The sequence below is a fragment of the Gorilla gorilla genome, chromosome 4 (assembly GCF_029281585.2).
Source record: "Gorilla gorilla gorilla isolate KB3781 chromosome 4, NHGRI_mGorGor1-v2.1_pri, whole genome shotgun sequence".
In the NCBI taxonomy this organism is placed as follows: Eukaryota; Metazoa; Chordata; class Mammalia; order Primates; family Hominidae; genus Gorilla; species Gorilla gorilla.
Genome location: NC_073228.2, coordinates 94,921,028 through 94,948,702, shown reverse-complemented (window position 1 = coordinate 94,948,702; position 27,675 = coordinate 94,921,028). Strand labels below are relative to the sequence as shown.

At 38.8% G+C, this 27,675-nt stretch overlaps 1 protein-coding gene across 7 annotated transcripts in view; it reads right to left on the bottom strand.

The window, feature by feature from the left end:
- Positions 1–27,675, bottom strand: part of ADGRV1 (adhesion G protein-coupled receptor V1) — a 596,887-nt gene that overhangs the window by 335,659 nt on the left and 233,553 nt on the right. For all 7 annotated transcript variants that reach the window (XM_055387526.2, XM_055387529.2, XM_055387534.2 and 4 more), the window contains 6 exons: positions 19,899–20,042; positions 17,325–17,499; positions 15,051–15,186; positions 11,288–12,393; positions 6,907–7,024; positions 3,769–3,940 (listed from right to left, as the gene is read on the bottom strand). In XM_055387526.2, the coding sequence (XP_055243501.2) occupies positions 3,769–3,940; positions 6,907–7,024; positions 11,288–12,393; positions 15,051–15,186; positions 17,325–17,499; positions 19,899–20,042 (1,851 nt within the window). The remainder of the gene's footprint in view (positions 1–3,768; positions 3,941–6,906; positions 7,025–11,287; positions 12,394–15,050; positions 15,187–17,324; positions 17,500–19,898; positions 20,043–27,675) is intronic.

Below are 27,675 nucleotides of genomic sequence, written 5' to 3'. Positions count from 1 at the left end.
AACATAAAGAGTCTTCCAGTCTTAGAAATAAACACTTTATTGAAACAATATTTCTGAAGTCTAATGAGAAATCAAGACTTGCAGATCATATGTGAACCTCCCTAGACTCCTAAAAACGACAGAGACCTCATAAGAGCCCATTCCATGTGTAATTCCCAGCAGGTTCTTTTTCTGGTTAAGTCAGAAGCATCCCAGGATGATCTTTTGCCCTAACTAGTATAAGATGATTTTTCCAGGGACCAGAACTATTCAGCAATAGAAAAACCAAAGTAACAATGAAACAATACCTTACTTAAATATTTTTGAAAATATTTGCAACAAATATTTAAACACTGGATTTAAACAGATTTTGTGGTTAAGAGCATGCTTCCTAAGTTAATTGTTACCTTTTACATTTCACTAATATAGAATAATAAGATAAATAATCAGGAAAAGGGGAAATGGACTGGAATTCAAGAGATGAGTTCTAATCTTGGCCCAGTAATTGAATTGGGTGAGTTACTTAAATTCTTCATAATTCAAAAGTGAAAGTATTGAAAAACTGTAGAGATGATAATCTGAGATAGGACAGAGTCAAAAAACTTTGAGTGCCAATAGACTGGATTGAGGTAAGGGACACTGCCATTAATGAGTGGTGTAATTCTGTGGATGCATTTGTTGTGTCTGCAATATCTGTAACTCTTCTACCACTTGTGTTGATGTAGTTATTACTCAAGTCATTGCATTCCCTCAGGCTCCATCTCCATCCATTCTGAATAATCGCAATACTCACCATCTCTTATGAAGGGCCAGCTCTGCCGAGAGCTGTGCTAAGAACTTCTCACTCATTATTTTCTTTATCTGCCTCACAGCCCTATTATTAACCCCGTTAAACCTGGGAGGCTCAGGAAGGCTAAGCAACCTGTCCAATGTCACCCAGCTAATTGGTAGAAGAGTTAATATTTGAACTAAAGTCTTCCATTATCAGAACCCTAACTCTTAAACTGACTCCAGTGACTCCAAGAATAAGTTCAGTGTAACTGATGTCTTTCCTTTGACAAAAAATGAAGAAGATGGTGCTTAGGTCAAAAATCTAGCAATAATTGGGTGGCTCTACTAAGACCTCCAAATAATTTCTCAAAGCCCACTACAGAAGAATATTGTCACAGAACATGTGTTGTGTATATCATTAGGTCTCAGTTTATCTGACATAAAAATAATTGAACTGAATGAGTAATAAATTCCCTTCTACTCATAACATGTAAAATGTTAAAATGTATATCAAAAGTTCATAGTACTTTTTGAAAAACACTTTTTCATTTTCATGAGAAAATAATCATCTTCCATCTTCTCTCTTTTTAAATTTCCTCTTAATGAAACTAGAATGTATATTAACCTTGCTTGTTCCTTGCCTTTTAACAGGTGAAAAGATAATGAGGGAAAAAGTGTCTTGAAAATTGGCTGCTTCTCAGAATGCAGAAGAAAACTCTACGATTTGAATATCACATGTGAAAGAGAAAGAAGAGGTGTGACTAATTTTTTTCTCTTACCTAACTGAAACTTTTGATAATGGGCTCAGTAGCATTTCTCTAGTTAGGAAAACAAATATATACAGTTAGCATCCCATGTATTGCATACAGCATTTTCTTACCCCTTAATTATATATTCTTCTGCAAGGAGGGCAAGCTCAGAGGAAGTAGTCTATCCTAACCCCACCTATACTTTAACTTTCCTATTTCTCTTTATTCAGCTTGCCCAAGCCCACTCCTAATGGCTCTTCTCTCTCTTCTTAGAATTACAAGGTTAACATCTACTGTACGAGACAGATGTTTAAAGCCTATTGAGATCGTATCAGTATTCTAATTCACCAAAAATCCTATTTGAGATAAAATGCACAATATAATTTTTAGTAATTCATGTATGCAAAACATATTTATGGAGAATGCAAAACCATATTCTAATTTTTGAACAGCTAACAGTCTTATAGTCTATATAAACTATGCGTAAGTTGTAACACTGCATATAACTGATAATTTCCATAGGAAAGGTACAGATAATGTTTTATAAATTTAGAGAATCAACAACTCCAACTAGAGGTTTCATGGGAGGCATCATGGAGAAAGTGGTATTTTGATTAAGGGAAAGCTATAGTTAAGAAATATGGAGCCTGGGCATGCTGACTCATGCCTGTAATCCCAGCACATTGGGAGGCCAAGGTGGGCAGATCGCTTGAGGCTATAAGTTCCAGACTAGCCAGGCCAACAGGGTGAAACCCCGTCTCTACTAAAAATACAAAAATTAGCCAGGCATGGTGGTGTGCACCTATAATCCCAGCTACTCAGGAGGCTGAGGCATAAGAATCGCTTGAACTCAGGAGGTGGAGGTTGCAGTGAGCCGAGATCGCAGCACTGCACTGCAGCCTGGAAAACAGAGTGAGACTCCACCTCAAAAAAGAAGAAAAAAAGAAATATGGGGTTGAGAGGGTTGATGGAAGCATAAAAATATTTGGAAGAAATGCATGAAGAAGAGTTTAAATTCAAGTAGAATACAGTAAGTCTTCACTTAACCATGACAGGTTCTTGGAAACAGCAACTTTAAATGAAAGGACATACTGTGTGCAGTAGGAAGTCAACTGTTGTTTATATCAATTAGTCTATGGTAAAATTGGTTTCATTATACAGCACATTGTTTCACATAAAGTTGCAGTTTCCAAGAGCCTATTGAGGACGTGAAGTGAGGACATACTATATGATCAAATGTCTTGAGTATTGAAATTTCAGTTCCTCATTGTCAGTGTGACAGAAAGTTTTAGTAGCTGATGATAACTCAAGAAAAGCAAAAAACAATGATGTGATATGCTACACTACGAAAAAAAGACTGGGGATTCAAGGCTTTAAGGAAAATATATTTTCTAGCCCTACCACCACCAAGGTGGCCACAACAGCAACACATTTGCCTGCATCAAATTTCCTATATAGCTCTAGTACATACATATAGATCTCTAAAATCCTTTCTGATCAAAGAAATCAAGTCCTTTGACACTAGTTAATTGGCTGTCTTACATCAGGGAAAAAATCAAGACAGCTCTAGAATATTTGTTATTGCTATAAAGCAAGTATGCTTCCAGATATTTTAAAAGTAATATTGAAAAGACAAAAGACCAGCTTAATAAGACTACCAGTGGCCATGCCATGACTATTTGAATACCAAAAAGAAAATCACTTAGTAAGTAATAAAAATTATTTGAATCTGAATTTATAGTGATACTGAAATGTTATTGTTATATAAAAAAGAGATAGCATGCAAGATAAATGTGATTCTAACAGCATATACTTAATATTTTATTAATTTTAATGTGTAGAAGAGTTAGCATATCGACATGTCTTTTATTAAGCATGTGTTCATTTATTAAGCAATGATAAACATTTTTTTCTTTGTATGTAAGTAGGAAGGGGCTAATAAAAAGAATTGTGAATAAGACATTTATTTCTAGAAAAGGAAAGAATTGTACCAAGAATACAAAAAAAGAAGTTAAACCTACATGGTTGTTATTTTAGAATGGCAAGAAACAAAAAAATAGAAAAATGACAAGTTTATTTACAAAATTCCATAATGTAATCAAGTCTGTCTAAAGTCTGTTGTCGGCAAAGAGATTTAGACATTATGGCTAAGAAAAACACAAAGAATCTCCGTATCAACAATGTGTAAGTTTCAATAGTGTTTTTAAAATGATTAATTCTAAAGAAATATAATTAGAAGTTGACACTAGTGTGTCTCTTCATTTCTTACCTTTTCTGGTTTGAGTTCAATGCTGATAAAGCATTTTGTTTGACCCATTGTACAGGTTGTGGTCCCTGACACAGACTGAAGTTCCTCCATCAGGTTTACCCCATCTTTCTGGAGCACGACGACTGTTTTGTTAAGTGTGACTCGCCAAAAGACCTTGACATCTTCAAAGGCCCTGTGAGCAAGAAACCCACCAATGCCTTAACAGAGGGTGTCATCCCCATGTCTAGTAGAGTTTATTATCAAATAATGGTACCTCTTCATCCAAAGTATACCAAATGGTACCTCTTCATCCAAAGTATAGCACTTACTTTACCACTGATGATGCTGAAAATGACCAATTTTCCTCACTACAGATAAGAGGATTAAGCCTTAGGGCTTATGTGGTTTTCTTTGACTACACTCCATTCAACAATGAATAAGTATCCTAATACTCTGTATAAGGAATGTAAAAACAAATAATATTTTTCGAGAAGGAAATAAAGGGCATCCAATTAGGAAAAGAGGAAGTCAAATTGTCCCTGTTTGCAGATGACATGATTGTATATTTAGAAAACCCCATCGTCTCAGCCCAAAATCTCCTTAAGCTGATAAGCAACTTCAGCAAAGTCTCAGGATACAAAAATCAATGTGCAAAAATCACAAGCATTCTTATACACCAATAACAGACAAACAGAGAGCCAAATCATGAGTGAACTCCCATTCACAATTGCTTCAAAGAGAATAAAATACCTAGGAATCCAACTTACAAGGGATGTGAAGGACCTCTTCAAGGAGAACTACAAACCACTGCTCAAGGAAATAAAAGAGGATACAAACAAATGGAAGAACATTCCATGCTCATGGGTAGGAAGAATCAATATCGTGAAAATGGCCATACTGCCGAAGGTAATTTATAGATTCAATGCCATCCCCATCAAGCTACCAATGACTTTCTTCACAGAATTGGAAAAAACTACCTTAAAGTTCATATGGAACCAAAAAAGAGCTCGCATCACAAAGTCAATCCTAAGCCAAAAGAACAAAGCTGGAGGCATCACACTATCTGACTTCAAACTATACTACAAGGCTACAGTAACCAAAACAGCATGGTACTGGTACCAAAACAGAGATACAGACCAATGGAACAGAACAGAGCCCTCAGAAATAATGCCGCTTATCTACAACTATCTGATCTTTGACAAACCTGAGAAAAACAAGCAATGGGGAAAGGATTCCCTATTTAATAAATGGTGCTGGGAAAACCAGCTAGCCATATGTAGAAAGCTGAAACTGGATCCCTTCCTTACACCTTATACAAAAATTAATTCAAGATGGATTAAAGACTTACATGTTAGACCTAAAACCATAAAAACCCTAGAAGAAAGCCTAGGCAATACCATTTAGGACATAGGCATGGGCAAGGACTTCATGTCTAAAACACCAAAAGCAATGGCAACAAAAGCCAAAACTGACAAATGGGATCTAATTAAACTAAAGAGCTTCTGCACAGCAAAAGAAACTACCATCAGAGTGAACAGGCAACCTACAGAATGGGAGACAATTTTTGCAATCTACTCATTGCAAAGGGCTAATATCCAGAATCTACAATGAACTCAAACAAATTTACAAGAAAAAAACAAACAATCCCATCAAAAAGTGGGCAAAGGATATGAACAGACACTTCTCAGAAGAAGACATTTATGCAGCCAAAAAACACATGAAAAAATGCTCATCATCACTGGCCATCAGAGAAATGCAAATCAAAAGCACAATGAAATACCATCTCACACCAGTTAGAACGGCAATCATTAAAAAGTCAGGAAACAACAGGTGCTGGAGAGGACGTGGAGAAATAGGAACACTTTTACACTGTTGGTGGGACTGTAAACTAGTTCAACCATGGTGGAAGTCAGTGTGGCGATTCCTCAAGGATCTAGAACTAGAAATACCATTTGACCCAGCCATCCCATTACTGGGTATATACCCAAAGGATTATACATCATGCTGCTATAAAGACACATGCACACATATGTTTATTGCGGCACTATTCACAATAGCAAAGACTTGGAACCAACCCAAATGTCCAACAATGACAGACTGGATTAAGAAAATGTGGCACATATACACCATGGAATACTATGCAGCCATAAAAAATGATGAGTTCATGTCCTTTGTAGGGACATGGATGAAGCTGGAAACCATCATTCTCAGCAAACTATCGCAAGGACAAAAAACCAAACACCACATGTTCTCATTCATAGGTGGGAACTGAACAATGAGAACACATGGACACAGGAAGGGGAACATCACACACTGGGGACGGTTGTGGGGTGGGGGGAGGGGGGAGGGATAGCATTAGAAGATATACCTAATGCTAAATGACAAGTTAATGGGTGCAGCACACCAACATGGCACATGTATACATATGTAACAAACCTGCACGTTGTGCACATGTACCCTAAAACTTAAAGTATAATAATAATAAAATTTTAAAAAAACAAAGTATAATAATAATAAACTTAAAAAAAACAGAAAATTTAAAAAATATATTTTTCTATTATGTCCAAAAAATGTGAAAATGAGAATTATAGGGAGTTCCTAAAGGCAAGTAAATGTTCCTCATTTCTCTTTTAAAAAGAATTTTTCTAAAGAAACAACACTTCCACTCATAATGGTTGCTATTGTAAAATAGGGCAAAGGGAGACCTACATTCTCACAGATTATTTACGCCCAATATGGAAAATGTAATATATACACATGTGCATGTGTGCATACCAAGCACGTGTGTGATGAGCATCTAAAGATGCTACTATACAGTTTTAAGTTGCAAACAAAATTTTGGTACTCCAAGTTTTCATCACAGGAAAATGGTATGTATGTAGAGTGAGCAGATAATAGGCAATATGATGAAGTGATGACCTACATAGTCTGATATTTGTATGGTACTTCATGAAGTATAAAACACTCAAGGTAACCCTAAGTTATGATCATAAACGAAGTACCATAATCACAGATTAAGAACTAGAGCATCTGAAGACATGCCAAATTCCACACTACCTCCTTCTATCTTACCCTGCCCTCCACCATTGTATGAATTGAAATTACATTTGTACAGACACACAGAATGTTACGTCTTCCATATACTATATATACACATACCTGTTTGGCTGTCTTGTGACAATAAGGTGCAATCTTCTCATATCAGCTCCTTCCCTGAGTTCTAGTCCACTCTGGGACTCCTCACTGAATCCTATGATGCCATTGTGAAGGTCACTCCCTGAAGAAAAGAATGGAGGGCTATAATATATTCAAGAATTATTTAAAAGACCTCCCATGCTCCACTAATCTTGCCAGCTCAGATGGTTTAAAAGTGAGAAATTCACAGGTGGTGAGGAGAGCTACAGTTGTTAAAAGATCTTTATTAAAAATAAACTAAACTGTGATAACATCAAGGTGTCTAACTGTTTGGGAATAGAAGAAAAGAAGAAATAAAACATCAAATCCCACTCTTTCCCCCTGACACACACATATTCATTTTTCTATTAAGATCCTACTTTACATTTGACAGTCCTTGAAATTTTAGATATTTATCTGTTTTAAGGCTATATAACCCCCACAGAATGTAAGCCCTACTAGAGCATCAACTTTTATTCACTACTGTATCCCCAGCTCCGAGAACAGAACTGAGCATATAGTAAGTGTTGAATAAATACTTGGGAAATAAATGAACTCTGTTCAACGGATTTACCTTCACATAAGAGGTTTGATTAAAAGACCCTCTATGCTATCCATGAAGCTATTTGCCCCAGAACAAAACAGAAATATTAAGGAACTCCTGAGCATCTCTGGGTATCAGAAACTTTCCTAAGCAACACTTGAGGTTACGGGTACCATTATACTAAAAAAAAAATGTTTAAACTGGAACAAAACTAGGGTTCATACTATACAGAAATCATCACTTCAAACCCTAGGCAGCAACTAAGCCAGCTTCTCAGACTAGAGAAATACCACTGCATAGTTCTGACTGCTTTCTATTCTCCATGGCCCTGTTTTGCATTGGTCCTAGAAGCAATGATCCTAAAGCAATCGGCCTCAAAAACCATGTGTATTAGTTCATTTTTATGCTGCTATAAAGATGCTACCTGAGATTAGGTAATTTATAAACAAAAGAGGTTTAATTGATTCACAGTTTTGCATGTCTGGGGAGGCCTCAGCAAACTTACAATCATGGTGGAAGGGGAAGCAAAGCACATCATATATGGTGGCAGGAGAGAGACAACAAAGGAACTGCTACTTTTAAACCATCAGATCTCATGAGAACTCACTCACTATCACAAGAACAGCATGAGGGAAACTGCCCCCATGATCCAATCATCTCCCACCAGATCCCACCCTTGACACATGGGGATTTGGGGGATTACAACTGGAGATGAGAATTGAGTGGGGACACAGAGCCAAACCATATTATCATGTGTACCCATCACCCTGAAACCTGATTCCTGGCATTCTAAGGAGACAGAACTTCTGAAATTAGGGAGTAGGTTGGGTTAAGGAAACAGAAAACCACTCAACTGTCCTGATAGGGAAGAACTGGTAGTCCTCAGCCCCTGGACCATTTCCCTGGTCCTAAAGTAAATGTGGAGCCCCTTTATTAGGGACATGCAAGTGATGGGCTACATTTGTCCTAGGGTCTCATGTGTGTTTTGTTTCAGACTGCCAATCCTCATCCTCACCAATTAATCACTGCAATCACTTCGTAGCCTGGTATCAGAATCTGACATTGACTTTTTATCTTTGGCAGCAATTGTTTTCTTGTCACCTTAAGTGAGGATTTGGGCTCTTCAAGTAGATTACAAGACTATCACAGCAGAACCCTCATTTCCTTTTCCAAGGCAATAGCAACTAGCATGATTCTAATGAAAAAACACTTCCCTTGTCACATTTACAATAATAAATTTGATTTCAAATTTCTAGTAAAATGATTCCAGACTTGTAATGTGCCAATGATCAAAATCAAAACTAAATAAACTATTTTTTCCCTGACTTACTCAGAAAGTTTGTTCTAAAATCTAAATGTGAAAAGATTATAAAGGTAGGTGGATGCAGCAAAATTAATTATCCAGTTAAGTGAGAAATATTATTAAGAAAAAAATGTCAGGTAGGGAAAAGATGAGGGCAACATTTGCAGGTAAAGGAACTTAAGGTATTATGACCACGTGAATGTGCCTGGTGGTGTAGTCAGGCCAATTACATCATACGATGTTAGTGGTAGCTATGGTAGGGTATTGGTCGTTTGCAACAGGTGTGTGATGAGTGTGCCTTATGTAGGGAAGGTAAACATTACAGAATCTCACAGAGCTCAGCTGAGTTACCATTTGCCTGTTGAGTTAAAACTAAGCTCAGAGCTGATGAAGGGGTAGGCACTGGTAGGCTATATTGTCTGATAAAACAGGGAAGCACTTCCATTCCAGTTGGTACCTAACTTCTGTCCTGAGCCCCCAAAGAGTCCTCTGCCACTTCCCTAACCAGGACTACAAGACCTCCCCATGATCCAGTAATTAATGGAGTATGGCTTGGAACAGCAAAGAACCTCCAGAAGCCATTTTAATGGGCCTGGCCAGTGCCAAACTAATTGTTAAGTATTTTTACTATCAGCCCTGGTTATATTCAAATAACTGTAATAAAATATCTGTGTCATAGAATGAGAAGGAGGATGCTGACTGCCAAATTAATTTTTTTTTTTTTTATTTTTTGAGACGGAATCTTACTCTGTCGCCCAGGCTGGAGTGTAGTGGCGTGATCTGGGCTCACTGCAAGCTCCGCCTCCCGGGTTCACGCCATTCTCCTGCCTCAGCCTCCCGAGTAGCTGGGACGACAGGTGCCTGCCACCATGCCTGGCAAATTTTTTGTATTTTTTTAGTAGAGATGGGGTTTCACCGTGTTAGTCAGGATGGTCTCGATCTCCTGACCTCGTGATCCACCCGACTCGGCCTCCCAAAGTGCTGGGATTACAGGTGTGAGCCACCGTGCCCGGCTACCAAATTAATTTTAATAGAAATATATAAATGGCATTAAGCCAATTTGAATCAAAATCAGTAAATAACTTGTAGAATAGAATAAGAATTTACAACACACTTCATAAACTGTAGAAACAGGAATAAATCATACTAATTGATGTAAATTTGTAGGTTAACATAAATGAGATAATGCTGAGCATATGAAAGGAGGTTAAAAGATTGCAAAATTATGACTGAATTAAAACTGAGTGGCTAAAATAAAATACGAACTCTAGGAAGCATCAAATTTCAAAAATATGTTTTGAGGTCTATTGCACAGAATGGTGAATATGGTTAATATAGAGTACTGTACATTTCCAAGTTTCTAAGATAGTAAATTTGAAATATTCTCACTATAAAAAAAGTTAAGTACTTGAGGTAATGTACATGTTAACTAGCTTGATTAAATTATTCTACACTGCACTTATAATCATAACATCATTCCTTGTACCCTCTAAATATGTACAATTATAAGTTGTCACTTTACAATAAAACATAAAAATGAAAAAAGAAAAGAATCATGAGATAGCCTGTCACTTCTCTAATTCCTATAAGGTATTGACATGCTGATGTATTTCATTTAAAGAAATACAGTATGATTTCAGGCCGGGTGCAGTGGCTCACGCCTGTAATCCCAGCACTTTGGGAGGCTGAGGCAGGTGGATCACAAGGTCAGGAGTTCAAGACCAGCTGGTCAACATGATGAAACCCTGTCTCTACTAAAAATAAAAAAAATTAGCCGGGCGTGGTGGCAGGTGCCTGTAATCCCAGCTACTCGGGAAGCTGAGTCAGAGAACTGCTTGAACCTGGGAGGCAGAGGTTGCAGTGAGCTGTGATCATGCCACTGCACTCCAGCCTGGGCAACAGAGCAAGACTCCATCTCCAAAAAAAAAAAAATACAGTATGATTTCAGAGGTAAACTGCAAACTGTCATGAAAAGACTGCATAAGATACATGAGAAATAAAAAAATTATTAAAATTTTAAGCTATTGTAACGTATATACACAATAGTATGATGGCTATATCAACTACATTGGGTCAAAAGCAAAACAAAAGGCAACAGTTTAAATCTTTTTGGTAACAGAAAAAAAAAAAGAATTTCCTGCCAATGAAATCTTTGACTTTAGGATGGATTACTGAAAGTAGCTGGTAAATTTAGAATGAAGTTTCAAAACAGGATAGGCAATCATGTGTTTGGATGATTAAATTAAACGTTCTTTATATTGTGAGAGTATAGATTTATAGATTGTATTACTGGCTCTGATCTCAGTGACATTTATAGTACATTAAATTATAGGGCCCTCAGAACAGCACATCATGAGTTCATGTCATGGGTCCATGCTACAGAAAAACAACACTTTAATGCATTCCTATGAATAACTTAAGTACTTCACCTTCTTCCATTAAATTTAAGCTAGATTCATCTTAATACAAATTATGTACCATAAAAGTATATTTTTATCTCCATCATTTCAAAGATATACCTGTAATAATAACCATGGCAAAAGCTGCAAATCCAGTACCATCCTTCCCCTCCACAATCTGTGCTCCCCCTTGAGGGTTTGTGAGAAACACGTAGAAGAATTCCTGCCCCTCAGGCTCATCATCATCCAAAATTTGAACTGATACTTTACGTTCTCTTTCTCCATCTAGGAATATAAGGGTAAGAGTTTGTTCTTCAAAGTCTTCTTCTTCAACTGCCCATGTTAGGTTGGAAATCCCATAGATACCACGAAAGGGCAATGCATTTGGTTCCATCTGAGCACATCTTTCACCGAAAGTTTTAACTGTTATGCTGACATTGCCAGTAAACCCACCAGTTCTTCGGATAAGAACTTCTGCAGTGTTGAATGTGCCATTCTTCATCTCCTCTTCAACATAAACAATGGATGGCCCAAGGCTGAATGTTCCATGAATGGAAACATTCGCAGTTACAGTGGCCACATCAGGCTTTTCAGACACAGCAGGTGTGCCATGAAGGGTGACAAGTTTCTCAGGGATGGCAGATACACCAGTTGCCTCAGTAACAATGGCAACCACGTTGGTTGGCTGCAGAATGGTAGTCGTCTTGCTTGTGCTGAGGTATGTGGTGGATTCAGTTTCTACAGGAATGAGAGTTGTGTCAACTGCTACAGCCACAGTTGTCTTGGGGAAGGAAATATCCATTCCTGCCAGGTCATCATTATCCAATATTGTAATCACTGCAACACTGAAATCTAGATTCAGGCGTGGGCTCCAATTAACATCAAACTTTTGTAATCCCCTAATTTCTACTGAAGTAAGGTTAATGTAAAAAAATTCTTCTATCTCAGAAAGCTGATCATTAATAATGGTTATTTCAAAATCAACCTCAGTTTGGAATTTTTGAAAAAACAGTTCCCCATTCTGAACAGGCTCAAAATCTTCCAGTGGCTTGGCGCTTCCTGCAGTGGTCTGATAAGAAACTTTAATAAGATCGCTGTGGAACCCAAATAGTCTTTGTACATGTAATCTGATCATCTGTGTATCTTCTGACACTATGATATTTCTTGAGCTAGTGGAAAATTGGAAGATGCCCATTGGTTCAATTTCAGCAACAATGAAACCTGATCTGGGAAAAAAATTAAATCATGAAGAAATTGATTTTTTAAAAAATAGGAATATGACTGTAGAGATTCATCATTCACATATTTAAAATGCTGCTCACGAGGGCAGCAACTTAACAATGACGTGCCATTTCAAATTCCATCAAACCCTATTTATTGATATGTAAGGGCAAAAGAAATGTAAGAACAGGAACTGCAAAAGCAGGGACAGGAACTAACAAGTCTGAGCTAAATGAAAAGCTTATAGGTCTCTGGTCTATTTCTCCATCATCCCAGAGCAGCTGTCTGAGGGATCTGAAAATCAGGCTCTCTCTTAGGATCAGTACAAGGGGAACAATATTACTACAATGTTCTGGACCTCTGCCAGCTTTCTTATCTACCAAATAGAAATAGTTACTGGCACTAGCAGCAAAATCCTTGCTTTCTTCAGCTGCCAGTAATGGAACTAACCTCTCATGCAAATGTGGCTAAAACTTTATGTATGAATGAGGATAGACACCCATGATAGAATAATTTATTCTTAGTTTTTTTCCTATAGATTTTTATTGTGAGTTAATAGCTATATCAGAGGTTACAACTGCTGGTCTCTCGGCCTAATTCTGTCTACAGGTATATTTTCTTTTGCTAACAAGTTTTTGGTTTTAATATAAATTTAAATGCCTTTAGGGAGGATTTTTCAGGTCCCATTACTCTCTCTCGTCAAGCAGCTAGCACTCAGTACGTAAAACAGTGGTTAATACCTCACACAGAGGCCATTCAGCCTGGGTTGAAATCATGGCCCCAACATATATTAACTGTGTGCTTCTGGGTTTATCGCATAATCTATCTATGACTTTCGTCATCTATAAAATGAGACAAATAATATAATCTACTTTGTAAGGTTGCTGGGGAGAGTAAAGAGAGACAGTGTGTGTGTGTGTGTGTGTGTGTGTGTGTGTGTGTGTGTGTGTGTGTGTGTGTGTGATTTATGCCCAGCCTAGAGTAAGCACTGTAAGATTTATGCCTGGCCGCGGTGGCTCACGCCTGTAATCCCAGCACTTTGGGAGGCCGAGGTGGGCGGATCACGAGGTCAGGAGATCGAGACCATCCTGACTAACACAGTGAAACCCCGTCTCTACTAAAAATACAAAAAATTAGTAGGGCACGGTGGCAGGCGCCTGTCGTCTCAGCTACTCCCGGCTACTCGGGAGGCTGAGGCAGGAGAATGGCGTGAACCCGGGAGGCGGAGCTTGCAGTGAGCCGAGCTAGCACCACTACAGTACGGCCTGGGCGAAAGAGTGAGTCTCCATCTCAAAAAAAAAAAAAAAAAAAAAAAAAAAAAAGATTTATGCCTGGCCTAGGGTAAGCCCTATAATACTACTTCTTGTTGTTTTTGATACGGAGTCTCACTCACTCTGTTGCCCAGGCTGGAGCACTGTGGCGTGATCTCAGTTCATTGCAACCTCTGCCTCCTGGGCTCAAGCGATTCTCCTGCCTCAGCCTCCCAAGTAGCTGGGACTACAGGCACGCACCATCACACCTGGCTGATGTTTTGTATTCTAAGTAGAGATGGGGTTTTGCCATGTTGGCCAGTCTTGTCTTGAATTCCTAACCTCAGGTGATCTGCCTGCTGTGGCCTCCCAAAGTGCTGGGATTACAGGCGTGAGCCACCACGCCTGGCCAAGCACTATAATACTGTTAATAACTACTGTTGCTGTTAAAGCATTTGAATTTGTAACCCTAAAATATGTTCTCTGGATGAACATTTTAAAAATGGCATATGTATAATCTAAAGTCATATTTTATTTCCCCAATGGAGATCCCCCACACATAAACATGTACACAAACATACTTGAATACACTCTAGTTTTCATACCCCAAAATTTTCTTTATTTTACAAGTAAACTGAAGAACAGAAAGATCAAGTAATTTTCTCAAAGTTACACAGCGAGTAAGTGGCAGAGCCAGGACTAAATCCCTAAGTCTGAATAGCAGGTCTGCCCTCTGCTGCTCTGGTTGAGTCTATCCCAGAAATAAGGAAAGTAAATTGCTTTTGGCTGGTACGTATTTATCTGCAAATATACTGTATTTGCAGAAACAGTCATTATAGATACATAGTAAAATTCAATAAAATTAAATTAAAGTCAAAGGGCCACTGGTCCAAATAAGTAATATTATCACCCTACTGTGATGTCTTATTCTTACTTAATCTTATTCTTACTCTTAATCACTCGGGGCAATCAGGTATTTTCAGCTTCTCAGAAGATAGCTGTCTTTAACAGGAGGAGAACTGCCATCATGGCTCTTGGTGGAGATGGTACCCCAGCCCCCATTCTCAAGGTGGGGCATGAGGAGCTCTCTTTAGGGCAAACAGTGGGTGGTGGGGCTCCTAAGAGCCGCCTCCCTCTCCAGCATGCACGCCACGTGATGCTCTACACTAAAACTACACTACAAAATTAGCCAGGCATGGTGGCGTGAGCCTATAATCCCAGCTACTCAGGAGGCTGAGGCAGGAGAATACCTTGAGCCCGGGAGGTAATAAAATAAAATAAAATAAAATAAAATAAAACTATGTTTGTGTTTGCTTCAAGGAGAATAATCCTTGTGGCTTTTTCTGTTTTGATGGATGAATTCCAGATTATTCCTCAGAGAATTTCTTGGGCGAGAATGAGGTTGGTCTTACCGGAGTTGAGCTCCACCAGGAGCACTGCTCTGCACTCCTGATAGGTGAAGAACAAAGGCCTCTGGCTGACCAGGGCTAGGAAACGTCCACAGGAAAACTCCTTTCCTTTGTTCACCGTGGGAAAATGAAAGGCTCCCTGAAAGAAAACATGAAAAAGCAAAGTAGGGTATTATTTCTTATCTTAAATTGGGATTTGACTTTTAAAACTGTAGTAATGTATTTTCTTTTCCAAAATTCGATTATAGTTCACAAAAGGTAAAACATTTTTAAAAAGGGGTGGGGGGAGAGGTAAACTTACAGGAGACCACACAAATCTTGCTTTCGGTCCCTGTTTACTTTTCTCCTTTATATCTTTTTATTTCCTGGCTCAATGACAAAATCCAGTAGTGAAAAGAGACTGGTGTTAGGCAAGCTTTAATATAGACTTAGTGTCAGGCTTTGGTTTAAATTCTGGCCCCAGCATATTTTTAGGATACATATTGAAGTAGATTGGGGTGAAATATCATAATCTATGTATTTTACTTTAAAATGCTTCAGAAAAAATGTCACAAATATAGCAGACTGTAACAACTATTAAATCTAGTCAAGGCCAGGTGCAGTGGCTCACGCCTGTAATCCCAACACTTTGGGAGGCCGATGAGGGCGGATTCTGAGGTCAGGAGTTTGAGACCAGCCTGGCCAACATGGTGAAACCCCATCTGTACAAAAAATACAAAAATTAGCCAGGCATGGTGGCGCAAGCCTATAATCCCAGCTACTCAGGAGGCTGAGGCAGGAGAATACCTTGAGCCTGGGAGATGGAGGTTGCAGTGAGTTGAGATGGCGCCACTGCACTCCAGCATGGGTGACAGAGCAAGACTCTGTCTCAAAAAAAAAAAAAAAAATTAAAATAAAATAAATAAATAAATCTAGTCAGTGAGTTTATGGGTGTTCACTGTACTTTTCATTGTGTTTGAAAATTTATTACAAAGGCTCAAGAAACTAAATGAATCTGTTTGAAGATACAGATCTATTATTTGGGAACTCCTGTTATTTTAGTTGAATCAAGTTAACATAAACTCACAAAAGCGTTTGAAGATTAATGTGACATGTAAGCACAAAGCCGCATATACACTCATAATAAGCAATATTTCTACACATAAATCTTTTCATATGTAGCAAGTGGTTACTAACATAAAAAATTTTTGCAAACACCCTAGATTATATGAAGCTATGCATATCACCCAAAGTGACAGACGGGTAAGGAAGTAAAAGAGTTTCTGCAGGAAAAAAAGGGCTAGAAAATAAACAGGAAAAAATAATTAAATATCTTTAACTTAGGGGACATGCCAAAAGGAAAACAAGAGGAGACAATGTCTGAGACATCACATCAGGGGCACCTATGCAGTGGCTAAAGAAACCCCAGTATCCAAGGCAGTTATCACACTATGGTGTCTCTCAGTCACGCAGCTAATTTCTCTGTTTTCTGGGATTCCTGTTAGGATGGAAGCCGGCATGAAAATGTTGTCATTTTCACTGGCCTAGCCCTCATCCCCCATCTTCTATAGGACCTTAGCTTTCATTCCTTCTTATCTCTCAGTGATGCCGAGATCTTGGGAAAATGAAAATCATTCCCTCCTTTCTGAGAGACTGAGGATCTCAGTCCTCTGCAGGATTCATTAGGTTTCTTACTGAGTGTAAATGGCGTTTGCCTGGTGACCAACAAGACCCTGTGAATCAAGGAGGGAGATCCTCAGATTCAGAGCCCACTGGAGGGTTCTTTATAAACTCTCATTATCTAAATTTGCAGTGAGCTTGCTATAACACGGTAGAGGTCAAACCATCTAACATTCGCATCTCACTAGCTCTCAAAGACCTAATGGTATACTTTAAAAAAATAAAGTATCTAAAGTAACAGCTGCCCTACTGCCAGAAATAGTCAGGTGAACATGGAAATGCATACAAGAGCTGTATGTATTTTTATTTTTCTTATTACTGTATTTGCCAAATTAGATTCTTAGAACTACTTTCAACAAACTCCTATTGTATGGACAGAGTAGTTTGCTTAGTGACCCCAGTCTTTTGAGGTAAGGTATGGAGTTGTTAATTTGACTGAAAAAAGCTTCTCTCCTTTTCTCACCAAGAAGCCTGCACTACTCTGATCACTTAAATATGGGAGCATTGTATTCGAAAACTACCTTTAGTGTCCAGAATAAGGATAACCCAAGACAATCAGTGGCCAATGATATCCTTCCAATATTCTACAGGACTCATCTTAGAAAAACTACAACTCACCCAGTGTTGGGGTCATGTTGCCAACAACAATGAGTTCAGGAATTTCTAACCCAGGAGCATATCCAGTGGTCCAGGCAACCGAGAGAGCGCCATATGTGCCTCTCCTAGAAATCATAACGTGGCTTGTGCCAGCAGTGATGTTCATGAGTTGAAAAGCAGTGGATTCAAATCCGACCTGAGGGAAAATCATGCTTAGAGTATTTTATTTCTCTCTAAACCTTCCTGTTTTCTGAGGAATGGGTTAAATGTAAACTTTCCCTTGGTTTATACAATATATATCCTTGTCTCATATTGAATTAAAGAGAAGTGCTTAAGAAATAACATCTCAGATTTTAAAATGTATTTTACTTTATTATTTAGGTTATAGTTGATAGCTTTTTCTTTTTTTAATCAAAATGTTATCTTTTGAATGAACAACATCCAAAAAAAGATAAGCATAATTATGGTTAAATGAAAGCAAAATATGTTAAATGGCATTTAATATGACTTGTTCATGGGTCTTTCCAGAACCTCATTTGTAGAACTAAAATTTGACTTCTAAGATATAATAGTATATTTTTTCATTTATAAAGTAAGCACCATGAACTAGACCTTCTATTAGGGTTCTTTTCAGCTCTGACTTAATTTTATATCTTTTTTTGAAGACCAGAAAACTTCAAAGTTTTTTTTTAATACCCATCTTTATCACAAGCATCAAGTAAGATTTTGTTTTATGTGCAATGTTCCCAGGGTATGTGATTTATAGATGAAATAAGTTCTGAGCAATGAGTAAGAATAAAAGCAGATTCCTGGCTTCACATTTTGATTTGAACAATTCAGTTTACCTCTTTTGGTCTCAATAGCTATAAATTTGGGATACCATTTAATCAAGAGTTATATATTAAAACTCATTCTCCCCTTCTTAAATTGGAATGAAGAATAATAGAAAAACATGAGAGGGTTCCGCAGGATAACTTCTGGAGCCACAGAGGAAAAGAAACAACAACTACTTTAATTTGACCCCAGCCTAGATTCTCTGTTACAGTGAGGCTTCTCTTTTTCTTCTTCTTTTTTTTTTTCTTGAGACAGAGTGTCGCTCTGTCATCCAGGCTGGAGTGCAGTGGTATGATCTCGGCTCACTCCAACCTCTGCCTCCCAGGTTCAAGTGATTCTCATGCCTCACCTTCCCCAATAGCTGGGACTACAGGCATATGCCACCACATGCAGCTAATTTTGTATTTTTGGTAGACACAAGGTTTTATCACGTTGGCCAGGCTAGTCTCAAACTCCTGACCTCAGGGGATTCACCCACCTGGGCCTCCCAAATTGCTGGGATTAAAAGCATGAGCCACCATGCCCAGCCCATGAGGCTTCTGCTTAGCAACTGCCAAAAGCTTTGAGTGAGATCATTCTTGCTACATGACGAGAGGGCTATTTTGAAATGCCCTAGCCACATCACACATACACACACACATGCGTGCACACACACACCAAACACTGATACAAGTATAGAGGTTACACCAAAGACGTGAATGTACCATGATGTACTCTAACCTTGCCCTTTGGGGTGATACAGTATTGTGACAATGTGCATGGATAAGGAGTAGGAAATGTTTTACTCCAAATGAATGGTTTTGCTGAATCTTTTTTTTTTATAACAACCCATGAACAAAAAGAAGACAACAAAATTCAAAGCATTAATAAATTATATTTCCTCATTCACTCTTAAAGAAGAGGAGGTAAAGAAAAAAAAACCTTTTACTCTCAGTTATTTTAATAGCCAGTGTATTCTATTTTAAGAGAAAAAGCACATTCATTCTCCTTGGAGAAGATGCTCAGGCGGGAGTAGCTGAAGAGCATCCCTTAGTGGCCAGAGACTATATCTGCCCATATTCCTGCCCATTCATCTGTACAGATTCCACCTCAGCATCTTGAGCCAGGCTTGCTCGAGTCACTTCAGCTCCCACCTGAAGGAGTAGGATAGAATTATATCACACAATGGCTTCAAACATACACACGTTACCATAGCCACAGATAACAGCCTTGTCTTTTTCATATATTGACAGAATCCGCCTGAGAGGAAAGGAAAGCCCTCAAGTTGTTCTTTGTCCTCATGTGCATTTATGAAATGATTGGGAAATAATCTTTCCTACAACGACCTCAGACAGAAGATGCAAATACTTAGTTGCAACCATATCACAGGATCTGACCATCAGCATTTATCTACATCAAGACAAACTTGGCCCCTGTAAACCAAAGTCTGAATATTAAAGATAAACATTCACAATGTTAGTATGCGAAAAAGTGTGGAATATTAGTGCTTCATTATAATTTTAATTATTTAACATAATATACCTCAATATTAGATACATAATATCAAGAAGAGATATGGACATATCTCTTTTCCTACTGAATGTTGAAAATAGACTAATTATTTTATATAATATATCTGTTACATCTACTTTGATATTCACAGTTATTTATTTTTAAGAAAATAGTTACTCATGAGAAATTCTAGCTCTAAGAGTCTCCGTCCTTCCTGTAAAAGCTGCCCTCTAGTGTTCTGCTGAGAGAACCACACCCAGGGCCAATTACCTGAGAATTGGCAGCTTTCTCAGAGACTGGAAGGACAGCAGATTTTGCTTCCTGAAGAATTGTTGGCATTCCATAGAAACGTCCACCGACAAGCATCACAGTCACCAGTTGCAAAGTGAAATTAGAGCCCAGTGATAGGAAGACCTATAAACAAACAGTGTCAGTGATTTAGAAATAATTTTCAGAGAAAAATGCTGTTCTTTGACTTGAGCCATTAGCATACTGCCTGAGGTTGCTTTAGTAGCAAACAGTTTCATCAATACATGCACTTTTCCCCATCACAAAACAAACCACCAGTATGTAGGGTGTGAGATAAGGAGTGGAAGATGTAGAGTATAAAAAACTACAAATTGGCTGGGCACAGTGGCCCACACCTGTAATCCCAGCACTTTGGGAGGCCCAGGCGGGTGGATCATTTGAGGCCAAGAGTTCAAGACCAGCGTGGCCAACATGGTGAAACCCTGTCTCTACTAATAAAAAATAAAAAATAAAAATAAAAATTAGCTGGGCTTGGTGGTGCAAACCTGTGGTCCCAGCTACTTGGGAGGCTGAGGCAGGAGAATCATTTGAACCCAGGAGGCAGAGGTTGCAGTGAGCTGAGATTGTGCCACTGCACTCCAGCCTGGCAACAGGGCAAGACTCCATCTCCCCTTCTCCCCCAAAAAAGAACAACAAAACTAAACAAAAAAAACACAAATTTTCAAATTTTTCACATGTGCCCAAATGGCTTCATCAATGACAGTAGCCACACAGGCAGTGTTCATGATAGAATCAAGTATCAAGAAAACGGAAGGGGCACTCTGGCGAAAGTGTCAGCTCCTATAAACTTGGCAAAACTCACTTTCCTCCTCCTCATTGAATAACTTCCTCCTCCTCATTGAATACTAATAATTCATCATATTTACTCAAAATGAATAATTTCAGTGTACTGATTATTTGAATATGTTGGATAAATAAAAATTAATCCTATGTGTTACATATTTTCAAAATTTTAGAATCCAACAAAATAGGGGGAATCTGGAATTTATGTATTGATGTTATGCAAAAAGTTATTTTTGAAACTTACAGCACATTTTCCCATAGAAACGTTGGTCTTGGTAATAACCCCCAAGTTATCTCACAACCTGGAATATTCCCAAAAACTTTGCATATCTTGATTGAATGTAAAAATCAACCATTTCTGTAAAGTCTCTTCTTTTAAATATAATGAATTTAGACAATACATCCTCAAATTTGCAAAATATATACCGTGGTGGTTTCGAATATTGGGCAACATGAGGGTAACAGGTGTTTTGTTCATTCAAAATGACATTCACTGAACATGAATCATGGGTCAAGTGCTAAAAAAAAAAAAATAAATCACAGAAAAATTTTAATCATGTATATCCTACCTCTCCTATAAGAGTGTACCCCTCCCTCATGAAAGTCACTGGCTGGGCAGCTAATGATTTTTCTTTATCTTTATTTTCCTAAGAGTGAATAGCCAGGTGTCAGGTTAAAGCACCAGGTCACTTGTGCCTTCCCGCCTAGCTCCTCTGCTCATGGGCCCATCCGGTACACACAGACTTGTATGATGTGGCAGATCCCCAGGGAGCAGTAATTAAATGCTAAAATGGAACATGAGTTAGAGCAGATTTGAGGAAAAGCTGGTTCACCTACAGAAGAAAAGAGGTTAGATTAATTTAAAAATGAACTTGAAAGTTTTTAGAAGTTGATCATGTTCTCAATACGCTCTTCCATTTCCGTAATCCAAGACTGCATCACCAATACCATTTTCTATATTGCCTATCATTCTTTCTTTATTTTTATTATTATTATATTTTAAGTTCTGGGGTACATGTGCAGAATATGCAGTTTTGTTACATAGGTATACACGTGCCATGGTGGTTTGCTGCACCCATCAACCCGTCACCTATATTAGGTATTTCTCCTAATGCTACCCCTCCCCTAGTGCCCACCCCCAACAGGCCCCAGTGTGTGATGTTCCCCTCTCTGTGTCCATGTGTTCTCATTGTTCAACTACCACTTATGAGTGAGAACATGTGGTGCCTGGTTTTCTGTTCTTGTGTTAGTTTGCTGAGAATGACGGTTTCCAGCTTCATCCATGACCCTGCAAAGGACATGAACTCATCCATTTTTATGGCTGTATAGTATTCCATGGTGTATGTGTCACATTTTCTTTATCTAGTCTATCACTGATGGACATTTGGGTTGGTGCCAAGCCTTTGCTATTGTGAATAGTTCCACAATAAACATATGTGTGCATGTGTATTTACAGTAGAATGATTTATAATCCTTTGGGTATATGCCCAATAATGGGATTGCTGGGTCAAATGGTATTTCTAGTCCTAGATCCTTGAGGAATCGTCACACTGTCTTCCACAGTGGTTGAACTAATGTACACTCCCACCAACAGTGTAAAAGCATTCCTATTTCTCCACATCCTCTCCAGCATCTGTTGTTTTTAATGATCGCCATTCTAACTGGTGTGAGATGGTATCTCATTGTGGTTCTGATTTGCATTTCTCTAATGACCAGTGATAATGAGCATTTTTTCATATGTTTGTTGGCTGCATAAATGTGTTCTTTTGAGAAGTGTCTGTTCATATCCTCTGCCCATTTTTTGATGGGCTTGTTTTTTTTCTTGTAAATTTGTTTAAGTTCTTTGTAGATTCTGGATATTAGCCCTTTGTCAGATGGATAGATTGCAAAAATTTTCTCCCATTCTGTAGGTTGCCTGTTCATTCTGATGATAGTTTCTTTTGCTGTGCAGAAGCTCTTTAGTTTAATTAGATCCCATTTGTCAATTTTGGCTTCCGTTACCATTGCTTTTGGTGTTTCAGACATGAAGTCTTTGCCCATACCTATGTCCTAAATGGTATTTCCTAGGTTTTCTTCTAGGATTTTTATGGTTTTGGGTCTTACTTTTAAGTCTTTAATCCATCTTGAGTTAATTTTTGTATAAGGTATAAGGAAGGGGTCGAGTTTCAGTTTTCTGCATATGGCTAGCCAGTTTTCCCAACAGCATTGATTAAATAGGGAATCCTTTCCCCATTGCTTGTTTTTCTCAGGTTTGTCAAAGATCAGATGGTTGTAGATGTGTGGTGTATTTCTGAGGCCTCTGTTCTGTTCCATTGGTCTATATATCTGTTTTGGTACCACTACCATGCTGTTTTGATTACTGTAGGCTTGTAGTGTAGTTTGAAGTAAGGTAGTGTGATGCCTCTAGCTTTGTTCTTTCTGCTTAGGATTGTCTTGGCAATGCGGGCTCTTTTTTGGTTCCATATGAAGTTTAAGGTAGTTTTTTCCAATTCCTTGAAGAAAGTCAATGGTAGCTTGATGGGGATAGCACTGAATCTATAAATTACTTTGGGCAGTATGGCCATTTTAATGATATTAATTCTTCCTATCCATGAGCATGGAATGCTTTTCCATTTGTTTGTGTCCTCTCTTATTCCCTTGAGCAGTGGTTTGTGGTTGTCCTTGAAAAGGTCCTTCACATCCCTTGTAAATTTGATTCCTAGGTATTTTATTCTCTTAGTAGCAATTGTGAACGGGCGTTCACTCGTGATCTGGCTCTCTGTTTGTTATTGGTGTATAAGAGTACTTGTGATTTTTGTACATTGATTTTGTATCCTGAGACTTTGCCGAAGTTGCTTATCAGCTTAAGGAGATCTGGGGCTGAGATGATGGGGTTTTCTAAATATACAATCATGTCATCTGCAAACAGAGATAATGTGACTTCCTCCTTTCCTATTTGAATATCCTTTACTCCTTTCTCTTGTCTGATTGCCCTGGCCAGAACTTCCAATACTATGTTAAATAGGGGTGGTGACAGAGGGCATCCTTGTCTTGTGCCAGTTTTCAAAGGGAATGCTTCTAGTTATTGCCCATTCAGTATGATATTGGTTGTGGGTTTGTCATAAATAGCTCTTATTATTTTGAGATACATTCCATCAATACCTAGTTTATTGAGAGTTTTTAGCATGAAGCACTGCTGAATTTTGTCAAAGGCCTTTTCTGCATCTATTGAGATAATCATGTGGTTTTCGTCATTGCTTCTGTTTCCGTGATGGATTACTTTTAATGATTTGCATATGTTGAACCAGCCTTGCATCCCAGGTTTGAAGCCGACTTGATCATGGTAGATAAGCTTTTTGATGTGCGGCTGGATTTGGTTTGCCAGTATTTTATTGACAATTTTCTCATCGATGTTCATCACAGATATTGCCCTGAAATTTTCTTTTTTTGTTGTGTCTCTGTCAGGTTTTGGTATCAGAATGATGCTGGCCTCATGAAATGAGTCAAGGAGGATTCCCTCTTTTTCTTTTGTTTGGAATCATTTCAGAAGGTAGGGTACCAGCTCCTCTTTGTACCTCTGGTAGAATTCGGCGGTGTATCCATCTTGGCCTGGATTTTTTTGGTTGGTAGGCTATTAATTACTACCTCAATTCCAGAACTTGTTATTTGGTCTATTCAGGGATTCGACTTCTTCCTGGTGTAGTCTTGGGAGGGTGTATGTGTCCAGGAATTTATCCATTTCTTCTAGATTTTCTAGTTTATTTGCATAGAGGTGTTTATAGTATTCTCTGATGGTAGTTTGTATTTCTGTGGGATCAGTGGTGATATCCCCTATATCATTTTTTATTGTGTCTATTTGATTCTTCTCTCTTTTCTTCTTCATTAGTCTGGCTAGCAGTCAATCTATTTTATTGATCTTTTCAAAAAATCAGCTCCTGGGTTCATTGATTTTTTGAAGCATTTTTCATATCTCTATCTCCTTCAGTTCTGCTCTGATCTTAGCTATTTCTTGTCTTCTGCTAGCTTTTGAATTTGCTCTTGCTACTCTAGTTCTTTTAATTTTGATGTTAGGGTGTCGATTTTAGATCTTTCCTGCTTTCTCTTGTGGGCATTTAATGCTATAAATTTCCCTCTCAACACTGTGTTAGCTGTGTCCCAGAGATTCTGGTACATTGTGTCTTTGTTCTCATTGGTTTCAAAGAATATCTTTATTTCTGCCTTCATTTTGTTATTTACCCAGTTTTGAGTGAGTTTCCCAATCCTGAGTTCTAATTTGATTGCACTGTGCTCTGAAAGACTGTTATTATTTCCATTCTTTCACATTTGCTGAGGCGTGTTTTACTTCCAATTATGTGGTCAATTTTAGAATAAGTGCGACGAGGTGCTGAGAAGAAGATATATTCCGTTGATTTGGGGTGGAGATACCTGTAGATGTCTCTTAGGTCCACTTGGTCCAGAGCTGAGTTCAAGTCCTGAATATCCTTGTTAATTTTCTGTCTCATTGATCTAATATTGACAGTGGGGTGTTAAAGTCTCTCATTATTATTGTGTGGGAGTCTAAGTCTCTTTGTAGGTCTCTAAGAACTTGCTTTTTGAATCTGGGTGCTCCTGTATTGGGTGCATATATATTTAAGACAGTTAGCTCTTCCTGATGCACTGATCCCTTTACCATTATGTACTAGCCTTCTTTGTCTCTTCTGATCTTTGTTGGTTTAAAGTCTGTTTCATCAGAGATTAGGATTGCAACTCCTGCTTCTTTTTTTTTTTTTTTTTTGCTTTATATTTGCTTGGTAAATATTCCTCCATCCCTTTATATTGAGCCTATGTGTGTCTCTGCACGTGAGATGGGTCTCCTGAAGATGGGTCTTGACTCTTTATCTAATTTGGCAGTCTGTGTCTTTTAATTGGGACATTTAGCCCATTTACATTTAATGTTAGTATTGTTATGTGTGAATTTGATCATGTCATTATGATGCCAGCTGGTTATTTTGCCCATTAGTTGGTGCAGCTTCTTCATAGTGTTGATGGTCTTTATAATTTGGTATGTTTTTGCAGTGGCTGGTACCGGTTTTACTTTCCATGCTTAGTGCTTCCTTCAGGAGCTCTTATAAGGCAGGCCTGGTGGTGACAAAATCTCTCAGCATTTGCTTGTCTGTAAAGGATTTTATTTCTCCTTCACTTATGAAGCTTAGTTTGGCTGGATATGAAATTCCGGGTTGAAAATTCTTTTCTTTAAGAATGTTGAATATTGGCCCCCACTCTCTTCTGGCTTGTAGGGTTTGTGCCGAGAGATCTGCTGTTTGTCTGATGGGCTTCCCTTTGTGGGTAACCCAACCTTTCTCTCTGGCTGCCCTTAACATTTTTTCCTTATCTCAACCTTGGTGAATCTGATAATTATGTGTCTTAAGGTTGCTCTTCTCAAGGGGTATCTTTTTGGTGTTCTCTGTGTTTCCTGAATTTGAATGTTGGCCAGTCTTGCTAGGTTGGGGAAGCTCTCCTGGATAATATCCTGCAGAGTGTTTTCCAACTTGGTTCCATTCTCCCCATCACTTTCAGGTACACCAATCAAACGTAGATTTGGTCTTTTCACATAGTCCCATATTTCTTGGAGGCTTTGTTCATTCCTTTTTATTTTTTTTCTCTAATCTCATCTTCTTGCTTTATTTTATTAAGCTGATCTTCAATCTATCATATCATTTCTTCTGCTTGATTGATTCAGCTATTGATACTTGTGTATGCTTCATGAAGTTCTTGTGCTGTGTTTTTCAGCTCCATTAGGTCATTTATGTTCTTCTCTAAACTGGTTATTCTAGTTAGCAATTCATCTAACCTTTTTTCAAGGTTCTTAGCTTCCTTGCATTGGGTTAGAATATGCTCCCTTAGCTCGGAGGAGTTTATAATTATCCACCTTCTGAAGCTTACTTCTGTCAATCGTCAAACTCATTCTCTGTGCAGTTTTGTTCCCTTGCTAGCAAGGAGTTGTGATCCTTTGGAGGAGAAGCAGCGTTCTGGTTTTTGGAATTTTCAGCATTTTTGCTCTGGTTTCTCCCCCTCTTTGTGGATTTATCTACCTTTGGTCTTTGATGTTGGTGACCTTTGGATGAGGTCTCTGAGTGGATGTGCTGCTCCTTTCTGTTAGTTTTCCTTCTAACAGTCAGGTCCCTCTGCTGCAGGTCTGCTGGAGTTTGCTGGAGGTCCACTCCAGACCCTGTTTGCCTGGATATCACCAGCAGAGGCTGCAGAACAGCAAAGATTGCTGCCGGTTCTTTCCTCTGGAAGCTTCGACCCAGCAGGGCACCTGCCAGATGCCAGCCAGAGCTCTCCTGTATGAGTTGTCTGTCAGCCTGTACTGGGAGGTGTCTCCCAGTCAGGATACACGGGGGTCAGGGACCCACTTGAGGAGGCAGTCTGACCCTTAGTAGAGCTCGAACGCTGTGCTGGGAGATCCACTGCTCTCTTCAGAGCCGTCAGGCAGGGAAGTTTAAGTCTGCTGAAGCTGCTCCTTCAGCCGCCCCTTCCCCCAGGTGCTCTGTGCCAGGGAGATGGGGGTTTTCTCTATAAGTCCCTGACTGGGGCTGCTGCCTTTTTTTCAGAGATGCCCTGCCCAGAGAGGAGAAATCTGGCAGTCTGACCACAGCAGCCTTGCTGCGCTGTGGTGGGCTCAGCCCAGTTCGAACTTTCTGTTGCCTTTGTTTACGCTGTGAGGGTAAAACCACCTACTCAAGCCTCAGCCATGGTGGATGCTCCTCCCCCAACCAAGCTGGAGCGTCCCAGGTCAATCTCAGACTGCTGCTGTCCTGGCAGCGAGAATTTCAAACCAGTAGATCTTAGTTTGCTGGGCTCCTTGGGGGTGGGACCTGCTGAGCAAGACCACTTGGCTCCCTGGCTTCAGCCCCCTCTCCAGGGGAGTGAACGGTTCTGTCTCGCTGGCATTCCAGGCACCACTGAGGTAAGGAAAAAAAAAAAAAAAAACTTC